The sequence below is a fragment of the Mustela erminea genome, chromosome 10, assembly GCF_009829155.1.
Source record: "Mustela erminea isolate mMusErm1 chromosome 10, mMusErm1.Pri, whole genome shotgun sequence".
Classification (NCBI taxonomy): Eukaryota; Metazoa; Chordata; class Mammalia; order Carnivora; family Mustelidae; genus Mustela; species Mustela erminea.
In genome coordinates, this window is record NC_045623.1 from 38907630 (window position 1) to 38920393 (window position 12764).

At 36.7% G+C, this 12764-nt stretch overlaps 2 protein-coding genes across 9 annotated transcripts in view; one reads left to right on the forward strand and one right to left on the reverse strand.

Moving 5' to 3' along the window:
• Window positions 1-12764, forward strand: part of CTBS (chitobiase) — a 69862-nt gene that overhangs the window by 53237 nt on the left and 3861 nt on the right. For all 5 annotated transcript variants that reach the window (XM_032361310.1, XM_032361312.1, XM_032361311.1 and 2 more), the window contains one exon: window positions 10831-10999. In XM_032361310.1, the coding sequence (XP_032217201.1) occupies window positions 10831-10999 (169 nt within the window). The remainder of the gene's footprint in view (window positions 1-10830; window positions 11000-12764) is intronic.
• The window catches only part of SPATA1 (spermatogenesis associated 1), a 53471-nt gene continuing 51599 nt past the window's right edge, over window positions 10893-12764 (reverse strand). For all 4 annotated transcript variants that reach the window (XM_032361308.1, XM_032361309.1, XM_032361307.1 and 1 more), the window contains one exon: window positions 10893-10979. Coding sequence is in view for 3 of the 4 variants with exons in the window: in XM_032361309.1 (XP_032217200.1) it covers window positions 10951-10979 (29 nt within the window). In the remaining variant the exon portion in view is untranslated. The remainder of the gene's footprint in view (window positions 10980-12764) is intronic.

The following is a 12764-nucleotide window of genomic DNA, read 5'->3' on the forward strand; positions in this document are numbered from 1 at the left end:
CTGGCTTCAACTTGAAGTAATTAGCTACTTTAGTCCCTACTGAGAGACTGCATGTCCTATGAAGACTTGAAGCCAGCCATCGACCTCTTTCTAGGTGTGGAAGTTCTAGATGGCATCTTTTTCCAATAGAAGGCTGTTTTGTCTATCTTGAAAATCTGTTGTTTACTATAGCCACCTTCATTAATGATCTTAGCTAGATCTTCTAGATAACTCGCTACAGCTTCTTTATCAGCACTTGCTGCTTCACCTTGCACTTTTTTTTTTTTAAGATTTTATTTATTTATTTGACAGAGAGATCACAAGTAGGCAGAAGTGGGAAGGGGGAGGCAGGGTCCCTGCCGAGCAGAGAGCCCGACGTGGGGCCCAATCCCAGGACCCTGAGATCATGACCTGACCAAAGGCAGAGAGAGGCCTAACCCACTGAGCCACCCAGGCACCCCACTTTTTCTTTTTTTTAATGGAGAAAACTTCTTCCCTTAAACTTCATGAGCCAACCTCTGCTGCTTCAAACTTACTTTTGCAGCTTCCTCACTTCTCCCAACCTTCACAGAATTTAAGGCCTTATGCTCTGGATTACGTTATGGCTTAAGGGAATGTTGTAGTTGGTTTGATCTTCCATCCAGACCACTACAACTTTTTCCTTATCAGCAATATAGCTGTTTTGCTTTTTTACAATCCATGTGTTCACTGGAGCAGCACTTTCTATTTTCTTCAAGAACTTTTTGCTTTCACAACTTGGCTGTTTGGCATAAGAAGCCTAGCTTTTGGCCTATCTCAGCTATTGACATACTTTCTTTAATCGTTTCTAACTTTTGATTCGAAGTGAGAGATGTGTGACTCTTCCTTTCACTTGAACACTTAGAGGCCATTGTAGAGTTATTAATTTGTGTTTTTTTATTATTATTGATTTGTTTTAATTTCAATGTTGTGTCTCGGGGAATAGGTAGGCCAAGAGGAGGGATGGAGACAGGGAAAGAGCCAGTGGGTAGAGCAGTCAGAACACACACATTTATGGGTTGTTTGCCATCTTATATGCGTATGGTTTGTTGCACCCTAAAGCTCTTACAAAAGTAACATGAAATCAGAGCAAATAATGAAAAAGTTTCATATATTGTGAGAATTACCAAAATGGGACACAGAGAAATAAAGTGAGCAAATGCTTTTGGGATAATGGTGCTGATAGACTTGCTTGATGCGGGGTTGCCAAAAACTTTAAATCTGTAAAAAAAAAAGAAAGAAAGAAAAGTGCATTATCTGTGAAGCACAATAAAATGAGATATACCTATACCAAGACTAAATAATGAGATATTTTGAAGGTGGAGACCAGCTCTTTTCTATCTCACACAATGTTAAAAATTGTTTAGCGAATAAATGATACCTGCCTTTCAAAAACTTAAAATTTAAATAGGAAATATATACATATGAAATATATATTCTATTCCATATAAATAAGTTTAGAGTTACTGGTTTAAGAATCACCAGATAAAATATCTCAAGAGATTGATTCAGTTGGTCTGGAATAGAGCCTAGGAACTGTATTTTTTACCAACTGTGTTGAGAGATTTTGGTACAGTTGGTCAACATGAATTTGAGATTCATTGGAAAATAATAAAAGATGTAAGGATTGATATGCCTGTGGCTTTATATAAATAAAGGAAGTTTGTCAGTGTAGAATTTGGCTTTTCAGCTGAGTACGACTTATTTATTACTTTCCCCTCACCACCTCTCCTCTGCCAACTACTAGTTCTCTGTATTTAGAAGTCTGTTGTTTGTTCCTTTGCTCACTTTTTTTTGTTTCTTAAATCCCACATATGACTGAAATCATATGATATTTGTCTTTGACTTATTTCACTTAGCATAATACCTTCTAGGTCCATCCATGTTGTTGCAGAGGGCAAGATCTCATTTCTTTATGGCTGAGAAATATTCCATCATACATATAGATGTATAGACAGAGAGGGAGGGAAAGTGGGAGAGAGAGAGGGGGAGACAGACACAGAAATACTCCCACATCTCCTTTATTCCTTCAACTATGGATAGACACGTGGATAGCTTCCACATCTTGACTATCATAGATAATGCTGCAGTAAACATAGGGATGCATATTTTTTTTAATTAGTGTTTTCAATTTCTTAGGGTAAATACCCAGTAGTGGAATTGATGGATCATATGACATTTCTAATTTTAATTTTTTTGAGGACACTCCATACTGTTTTCCATAGTGAATACACAAATTCACATTCTCACCAACAGGGCACAAATGTTCTCCACATCCTTGTCAATACTTAAATTTGTCTTTTTGATATTAGCTCTTTTGATAGGTGATATCTCCTTGAGGTTTTGATTTGCATTTCCCTGGTGATTAATAATGTTGAGCATCTTTTTATGTGTCTGTTCTGTTGGCTATTCATATATCTTCTTTGGAAAAATATCTATTCAGGTCCTTTGCCTTTTTTTTTTTTAAAGATTTTATTCATTTATTTGACAGGCAGAGATCACAAGTAGGCAGAGAGGCAGGCAGAGAGAGAGGAGGAAGCAGGCTTCTTGCTGATCAGAGAGCCCAATGCGGGACTTGATCCCAGGACCCTGGAATCATGACCTGAGCCGAAGGCAGAGGCTTTAACCCACTGGGGCACCTGTTTTAATTGGACTATTTGTGTTTTGGGTTTTGTGTACATTTTTTATATATTTTGGATATTAACAGCTTCTTGGATGTATCATTCACAAAGATCTCCCATTCAATAGGTTTTTCATTTTGTTGATGGTTTCCTTCACTGTGCAAAAGCTTTTTATTTTGTTGTAGTCCCAATAGTTTATTTTTGCTTTTATTTCCCTTGCCTGTGAAGGCGTATCTAGAAAAATGTTGCTAAGGCTGATCTTAGATTACTAGCCATGTTTTCTTCTAGAATACTTTTGGTTTCAGGACTCACATTTAGATCTTTAAATCATCTTCATATATGGGTTTGAGAAAGTTGTCCAATTTCATTCTTCTGCATGTTGCTGTCTTATTTTCCCATTAACATTTGTTGAAGAGATATTCCTCATTGTATATTCTTGCCACCTCTGTTGTAGATTGACATAAAAATGTGGGTTTATTTCTGGCCTTTCTATTCTGTACCATTGAAATTTGTGTTTCTTTTTGTGCCAGTACCATACTGTTTTGATTATTATAGCTTTGTGAAGTATATTTTGAAATCTGGAATTTTGTTCCTTCCAACTTTGTTCATTATACCATAAGGAGTTTAGTATTAATTATTCTAGGTCTGTTAAAAAAAAAAACTGGCGCTTTTATCTTGAAAAGGATTGCATTAAATCTGTAGATGGCTTTGGGTAGTATGGACATTTTAACAATATTAATTCTTCCAATAGCTTTCCATTTGTGTCATGTTTAGTTTCTTTCATAAATGTTTTATAGTTTATAGAATACAAGTGTTTCACCTCCTTGGTTAAGTTTATTCCCAGGTATTTTTTTTTTATTCTTGGTGCAATCATAAATGGAATTATTCTTAATTTCTCTTTCTGCTACTTCATTATTAGGTATTGAAATGCAACAGGTTTCTGTATATTAACTTTGTGTCCTGCAACTTTACTGAACTCATTTATCAGTTCAAGTTTTTTGTTGCAGTCTTTAGGGTTTTTTATTTATAGTATCATGTCATATGAAAATAATAACAGTTTTACTTCTTCCTTACCAATTTGGATGCCCTTTATTTCTTGTTTGATTGCTACAGCTAGGACTTCTAATACTGTATAGAAAGTGGTAAATGTGGACATCCTCTGTCAAATAAATCATTTAAAAGAAAAAGAATTTTCTGCATCTATTGTTATGATCATATGACTTTTATCTTTCATTGTGTTACTGTGGTGTACCATGTTGGTATGTGGATATTGAACCATCCTTGCATCTCTGGAATAAATCCTGCTTGCTCTTAGTGGATAATTCTTTTTTTTTTTAAGACTTTATTTTATTTATTTGAGAGGGAGAGAGATCACAAGTAGGTAGAGAGGCAGGCAAAGAGAGAGGGGGAAGCAGGCTCCCCACTGAGCAGGGAGTCCGATCCCGGCTTGATTCCAGGACCCTGAGACCATGATCTGAGATGAAGGCAGAGGCTTAACCCACTGAGCCACCCAGGCGCCCCAGTGGGTGATTCTTTTAATATGTTGTTGAATCTGCAACAATATATTGTTGAATATTGGTTTGCTAATATTTTCTTGGCTTGTTGTTTTCCCTTTTTTGTATTGTCTTTGTCTTGTTTTGGTGTTAGAATCTCAAATAATCAATTTTTTTCCTCTTTTTTTTTCCCTCTTTTTTTTTTTTTGTAAGCGGTGGTGAAGACTTTGAGAATAGGTATTACCTCTTTTTTCAATGTTTAGTAGAATTGACCTGTGACAACATCTGGTTTTGGACTTTTGTTTGTTGGGAGATTTTAGATTATAAATTCAATTTTGTTGCTATTAATTGGTCTGATCAGATTTTTTTATTTCTTCCTAATTTCTTTTTGGGAGGTTCTATATTTCTAGGAATTTATCCATTTTTTTAGGTTGTCCAAGCTGCATATAGTTTTTTGGTAGTAGTTTATTATAATCTTCTGTATTTCTGTGGAGTTGGCTCTTCTATTTCTGATTTGAGTCCTGTAATTCTTGACGGATTTGGCTAAAGTTTTCTTACCTTTATCTTTTCAAAGAAATAGTTGTTTCACTGATATATTTTTTTAATTCTTTCATTTATTTATTAATCAGATCTTTTTTATTTTCTTTAAGCTTTTTTTTCCTAGTTCCTTTAGGTGTAAGGTTAGAGTGTCTATTTGAGATCTGTCTTGTTTCCCGAGGTAGTCCTATATTTCTATAAACTTCCCTCCTACTACTGCTTTTGCTGTGTCCCATAGATTTTGGACCATATTATTTTCATATTTGTCTCCGTATATTATCTGTTTTCTCTTTGTCAACCTATTATTATTGTTGAGTGGCATGCTGGTTAGCCTCATTTCTATTTTTTTTTTTCCTGGTAATTTCTAGTTTCATTCCATTGTGGTTGGAAAATATGCTTAATATGATTTCAGTTTTCTTGAGTTTATTAAGACTTGTTTTGTGGCCTAACATAATTTATCTTGGAGAATGTTCCATGTGTGTTTGAAAAGAATGTGTATTTTGTGGTTTGGGATGAAATGTTATTTATACACACACACACACACACACACACACATTATTTATATGTGTATATATATAATATATATATGAAAACATTTTTAAAATATATATCTGTTAAGTCCATCTAGTCTGATGTGTCATTGAAAGCCACTGTTTCCTTGTTGATTTTATGTCTGGATGAATTATCCATTGATGTATGTGGGGTTTAAAATCCTCTACCATTATGTATTGCTGTCCCTTTTTTCCTTTAGGTCTGTTAATATTTGCTTTATGTAGTTAAATACTCAATGTTGGCTGCATAATAGATATTTACAACTGTTGAATCCTCTCATTGGATTCAATGATCCTTTTATCATTATGTATGCTCACCTTAGTCTCTTTTTTTAAAACTAAATTTTATTTTTTTTCAGTGTTCCAAAATTCATTGTTTATGACCATACCCAGAGCTCTATGCAATACATGCCCTCCTTAATACCCGCCACCAGGTTCACCCAACCCCCCACCCTTCTCCCCTCCAAAGCCCTCTGTTTGTATGTTAGAGTCCACAGTCTTGTTTTAAAGTCTGTTAGGTCTGATATAAGTATTGATAACACTTCTTTTTTTCTTTTTTAAGGTTTAATTTATTTAACAGAAAGAGAGAGAGTAGCAGAGGGAGAGGGTGAAGCAGTTTCCCTGCTGAGCAGGGAGCCTGACATGGAGCTTGATCCCAGGACCCTGAGATCATGACCCAAGCTGAAAGCAGACACTTAAAACTGAGCCACCCAGGTGCCTGCACCCTTTTTTTCCCGCCTTCCATTTTTTCATCCTGTTATTTTTCCCTTTGATATTTTTTCCCCTGATATTTTTTTCATCCTGTTACTTTCAGTCTGTATGTGTCTTTAGGTCTGAAGTGAATCTCTTGCAGGAATGTACTGATGGGTCTTGTTTTTTTGGAGGTGGTTGTTTTTTGATGGGTCTTTTTTTTTTTTTTAACCCTTTTGTCTAGGTCTTTTGGAATATTTAGACCACTTACATTTAAAGGAATTTTAAAAAACGATTTATTAGGGAAAGCATGCACACAGGTGGGAGGGGCAGAGGAAGAAGGGGAGAGAGAGAGTCTTAAGTAGACCCCGTGTTGAACATGAAGGCTGACACAGGGCTCAGTCTCACAACTCTGAGATCACACCATGAGGCAAAACCAAGAGTTGCACATTTAACCAACTGTACCACCCAGGTGCCCCTTTAGTAATTATTGGTAGGTATGTACCTATAGACATTTTGTGTTCTGATTTTTTAGGTAGATTTTTTCTCTCCCTTTCTTCTTCTCTTGCTCTCTGTAATGGATGACTTTTTTAGTGTTTTGCTTTATCATTTTTTTGGGGTATCGTAAGTTTTTGGTTTGTGGTTACCAAGAGGTTCATATATAATATTTTAAGTATATAGCTGTCTATAATAAGTTAATGGTCAGTTATGTTCAAACACATTTTATATGAACTTCATTTTTAGTCCCTCCCATGTATATGTGGTCATATTTTGTATCTTCCTATTTTGTGAGTCCCATTAACTACTTTTTTAGATATAATTGATGTTACTACTTTTGTCTTTTAACTTTCATACTAGCTTTATAAGTAATTTCTCTACTACCTTTATTGTGTTTCCTTTCACTCATGAAATTTTTTCATTATTTTCTTCTAATATGGCCTTTTTCTTCACTTAAGGGAGTACCTTTACATTTCTTGTAACTGTGGTGATAAATTTCTTTAACTTTTGTTTGGGAAACTCTCCCTCTCCTTCAATTCTGAATGATAACTTTGCCAGGTAGAGTATTCTTGGAGGTTTTTCCCTTGCCATGCTTTCAGTATATCATGCCAGTCCCTTCTGGCCTCCAAAGTTTCTGCTGAATAATACGCTGATTGCTGGGGCACCTGGGTGGCTCAGTGGGTTTAGCCTCTGCCTTCGGCTCAGGTTATGGTCTCAGGGTCCTGGGATTGAGCCCCACATCGGGCTCTCTGCTCAGCAGGGAGCCTGCTTCTCCCTCTCTCACCTTCTCTGCCGACTTGTGATCTCTCTCTCTCTCTCTGTCAAATAAAGAAATCAAATCTTTTAAAAAAAAAAAGGGAATACGCTGATTGCTTTAACCTTTGTATGTAATTAATTCTTTTTGCTGCTTTTAAAATTCTTTCTTTAATCTTTGACATTTTAATTATTATTGTCTTGTGGCCATCCTTGAGTTCATCTTACATAGAACTCTCTGTGATTCTTGAACCTGAATATTTCCTTCCTTCCTAGGTTAGGCACATTTTCAGCTATTGTTTCTACAAGTTTTCTGTCCTCCTCTCTGGACCCCTAGAAAGTGAATTCTTCTTCTTTGGATATTCAAGATAAGAACCCTTAAGCTATCCTCTCATTTGGAGCATATTCCTCTGTCATTTGCTTGACTTTGTGTTTGTTTCTATGAATTAGATGGAAGAGCTACTTCTAAACTTGAAGTGATCTTTTTGTATGATCATCCCCTGTGTACAGTGTAGCACTTAGTGATTTTGTGTGGCTGGAGCTGTGGCTGTCCTTTAGGTTAGGACAACCCTGTTGGATGGTCAGAGGGGAAGTGGGCATGGTCTAGACAGTCCAGGGCTCTTTGCAGAGGATGCCTTAGCAGGACAGCTGATGCTTAAGGAAGGTGGGGGGTCTTGGGGTATCAGGTGCAGGGGTACCTGGCAGGGTGGCTGGAGCAGAGGCAGAAGGAGGCCAGGGTGTCCCAAGGTGTTTTGCTTGGGGGGTACCCTGTCAAATCACCTGGAACCAAAGCAGTGCCGGCATGGAGTATTTTAGGGTGTTTTGCACCTGTGTCATTTTAGTGAGCTAGATCTGTAGTAAGTATTGGCCAGGGGTGTCCTGTGTTGATTGTACTCAATCTGCATAGGTGGGATGGTTGGGGCTGGTATGGGCTAGGAGCCCAGGGCTTACTGAGGTAGTAGGCTGGCTTGGGTACTCACCCAGACCCTCTTCCTATTCATGCTATCAAGGCAGAAAGGGAAGGTAAACCATGGGGCTCTCCAGGCCTTCTGATCCAAAGAGTTCCAGCAGCTCCCCCACTGTCTGACAAAGTTCTAGGACTGATCTTATATATTCTAGTTGGTCTTTTAAACAGTTGCTTTTTCCCTCCTGTGCCCTAAGGCAGAAAAATCTGCTCATGGTCTCCTAGTGTGTGTGTGTGTGTGTTCATTTTTCCCCACTGCAGTTAGTAGCATCAAGGGGTGGGGATTTCCTTTGTTACTGTGTCTCTCTTGCTGTTCTCTAGGTGGTGTGTTTATTTTCTGTTGTGTAAAAGCTGTTCAGTCAGTCTTCAGTTCTTCAGGAGGAATTTTTTTTGTTATTTTTTTTTAAGATTTTATTCATTTATTCATGAGAGACTGAGAGAGAGACAGAGGCAGATGGAGAAGCAGGCTCCCTGCTCAATCAAGCAAGGAGCCTGATGTGGGACTCGATCTCAGGACCCTGGGATCATGACCTGCGCCGAAGATAGTTGTTTAACCGCCTAAGCCACCCAGGCACCCAGGCGGAATTGTTCTATAAAGAGGTATAGATTTGGTGTGTCTATGGAGCAGGTGATTTCTGGGTTTTCCTATATCACCATCTTGTACCCTTCCTCCTCAGATGTAAACAATTTAGATTAAGAATAGCAAATACCTGGTATGCAAACCACCATACTCCTCTCCTGTCAGATTTTGTTCTTGGAAAACTTTTCCTTCAGTCTCTAGATTGCTGTTACTAATAGGTTGAATTAGTGTGTGGTAAACAATTTCTTTGCTAGCTCTGATTATCCTACAGTGAAAGGGCAAGGAGGAAGAGACTGAACAAAGACTTTGCAGTAGGAATATTTCCATGTCTGGGGGGCAAGTAGAACAATTTGGGCTACTCTGTTAAATTCAATTTTAAAATTAAGGGGAGGTACGATTATGAAAACAGGTCAGATTATGGAATATCCAGAATGTCAGACTGAAGTACTTGCATTTTATTCTGTATGTACGTAATGGGTTTACATGGTAGAAAGTGTATGGGGAAGGTTATTCCATAGTAGTATGTATAATAGTCTAGAGGGGAAATGGAGACCAGTATGGACTAATCCAGGTCTAACAACTTGAGATCTATAGTTTGGATTAGGATGATGGCATAACCTTAACACTAGGAAGTGTTTAATAAATATTAATTAATGGAAAGAAAGAGGCAGAAAGCTGTTCTCTGGCAGAACAGAGAAACCACTCAAAGGAAAATGTGAGATTAGTTATGGGGGGGTGAGAGAAGTCCCCCAAAAGTTCTTAAACTGGCCACCAGAAAAAAAATGACTAGAGTCTAGAAGGAGAAATGAGTTTTGGGGGGAAAAATGATTAAGATTATAGAATTATGGTCATTGAATTGAAGAGTTCATCATTTTTTACAGGTAGGAAAACAGTTTGAGATGTTTTTAGTGACACAGACCTAGTTATAATAGAGCCAAGAGGAGAACCAAAATCATTTTGATTTGTCTAATATACTAATGTTGCTTTCTCCAAAATAGGAGATGAACTATGACAGAAAGTGCAGGTAAAAATACTCTTAATGCTCAGGAGGGGATAAGGACTTATACAATGGATTTGAAATTTAACTGTTTAGAGGTGATCATTTAGTTTTTCTATTACTAGAATATAGCTCCTATTTTATAATAGGTGAGGCAGTGATAAAATGGGATCGGATGTGTAAAACAAATACACTTTATAACCTATTTTGCTGTAGTGCTATTGAGGAAAGCTTGTACTTGTAAAGCTGAACTTCCTTTAGTGCTGATACTTAGACAATTATAAAATTTTGATAAAGTCCTAAAAGGAGTAATAAATTGGCCAAAGTACAAAAGTTTTAACTGAACTATCTCAATTTTGTAATAATTAATGTGTCTAATGAGAGAAAAAAACCTTTACTGAAGCTTTAGAACATTTGCACATATATAAAATAAGGCTAATTAATATTTGGCTAAGGCAGTAAATACTTTAAACAGACTTATCCTTGTTGAAAATTGGCTCACCAAAATTCATCACTCAAGTTTTATTTGACTATTCCCATAAAATAAAACCATTTAAGTGATTTGTTCAACATTTTGAGTTAATTTATCCTTATAGCCATAAACCACTATCCTTTAACTATAATGTTGGATTAAACCTATCATGTAACGTAATTGTATATCAGGGTGTTAAACTCCCAACACAGGTCAGTCAACTTGTGCTAAGAGATGACCTATCTAGCCTGCATGATATTTAAAAAAAGAAAAGAAAAGAAAAGAAAAGAAAAACAACCTTTTGTATTTGACTTATTTTAGTGTGGTTTCTTTACTGCCTAGTTGCTTGGAGGCCTCACCATACCCTACTGTCATTACCTATTTCTTTTCTCAGTTGAGTTACTAGTCTAGCCTTTGAAAACTTTTAAGTTTAAAACTCCTCTTTTACACAGAGCCCTGCTCCTGGACATCATATCTGGCCAAATATTATTTAGGTCAATCCATATGGGCAGAAATATCTTAGAACTGTTCTATACGTGTCGAATCCTATGTTCATATATGTAAACAGTCTTTCCTCTTGGATAGTATAAGGCAAGAAAATATATAATTAAAAAAAAACCCACACAAAATAAGCATATTTGATCATGTTCCATAAAATGGCATGTGTTTTCCCGCAGGTAACCTTTGATGTATCTTGGTCTCCAAAGTACAAAGGCAGGTGCTATAATTATGCCGGAATTGCAGATGCTTGTGACTTTCTCTTTGTGATGTCTTATGATGAACAAAGTCAGGCCTTGTCAGAATGTACTGCAGCAGCCAATGCTCCCTACAAGGAAACATTAACTGGTAAGAATCCACAAATGATAACTTAAACAATAAGATTATTTGTAAGTCATTTGTATACCTTTTCCATTTATAAAGCTGCCTTGAAACATGAGTATCATTTAATTTGGAGAGCTTTCAAGTTTATACATTCCAAAGTTTTCACTTAGTTCTTTTAAAAATCTTGTGGGACAGGGCGCCTAGGTAGCTCAGTGGCTTAAGCCTCTGCCTTCAGCTCAGGTCATCAACTTAGGGTCCTGGGATCGAGCCCCACATTGGGCTCTCTGCTCAGCGGGGAGCCTGCTTCCCCCTCTGTCTGTCAAATAAATGACAAAAAAATCTAAAAAAAAAAAATCTTGTGGGACAGGTATATTACTAATCCTCTATAATAGATCAGATGATGAGTGTTAAGTTCTCATTGCACTGCTATTCAAGCAGTTGACTACTAACTTCAAGTCAACACTCTTCTCCCAGAATGACATGAAGGAGATCTTTGCTTATCTAGAATTTGACAGGATATTTTTGTTGAAATAACTAAATAGCAAAGATAATTATAATGTGAGTACCTACTATGCATGATTGATAGAGGATTGTCTTACTTGGCATTTATTAATGCTCATGCTATATTAAAATTCTTAATTAAAAATTAAGAATTCTAATTCTATTAGAATTAAGAGCACTTCTGTCATTAATATAATGTGGGTTTTGCATTAGTATCCCATCAGCCAACTGAATAAAAGATTGCTTGCTATCTTTTGAAGTCAAGTGAAATTTTCTGGGATAATTGGCCCTGATTAAAGTGTTGACTAATAAATAAAAACCTTTTAATTTAGAGATAAAAATCTTAAAGCCTAGCCTCATCACATCCAAATTAACAGTCTAATCATATGCATATGTTATTTAAAAATAAAAAAATTCTAATTACAAAGGAATTATTTAACCCAGTGTTCCCAAACTGTGTTTCATAAAGGAGATAACTGTGTTCTATCAATACAAGGCTCATTATCAAGTATGTTTGAGATTTGGATATTTAGCATATATTTATTTAAAGGCTCTGAAAAATAGCAAATTTAGTTAATCTTGGAACATTCTTGGTGGAAAAACAAATTTACACTGGGCACAAAAGGGAATGACCAGGAATTTGTTCATCTTTCTCTTTGTTGACTAGAGCAAAAGGGGGGCATTTCTTGTCCCTGTCTGTAATTATACTTCTAGAAAGCACAAGTGTTCCATGCTTTAGATATATACTACAAAAAGTTCTGAGAGGTGCTTAGGTAGCTCAGTCAGTTAAGTGTCTGCCTTTGGCTCAGGTCATGATCCCGGGGTCTTGGGATCGAGCTCAGCAGGAAGCCCGCTTCTCCCTCTCCTGCTCCCCCTGCCAAATTAAAAAAAAAAAATCTTAAAAAAAAATTATTTGACAGAGATAACAAGTAGGCAGAAAGGCAGAGGTGGGGGGGAAGCATGTTCTCTGCTGAGCAGAGAGTCTGACTCAGGGCTTGATCCCAGGACCCTGAGATCCTGACCTGAGCCGAAGGCAGAAGCTTAATCCACCGAGTCACCCAGGCACCCCCCTGCCAAAGAAATTAATAAAATCTTAAAAAAAAAACTCTTAGACCATCCCTGCCAGAAAATTTAAGAACTTTTCCGAATCTAGAATACCAAATATATCTTAGCACCTAATATACACACATTAGCTTGCTTTCCTGAAATGTCATTCTTCCTAGAATTAAATTTTGTGAAATTTTTGCTTCAGTTTGACCTCTTGAATGTTTCTATTATTCAAAAAGAA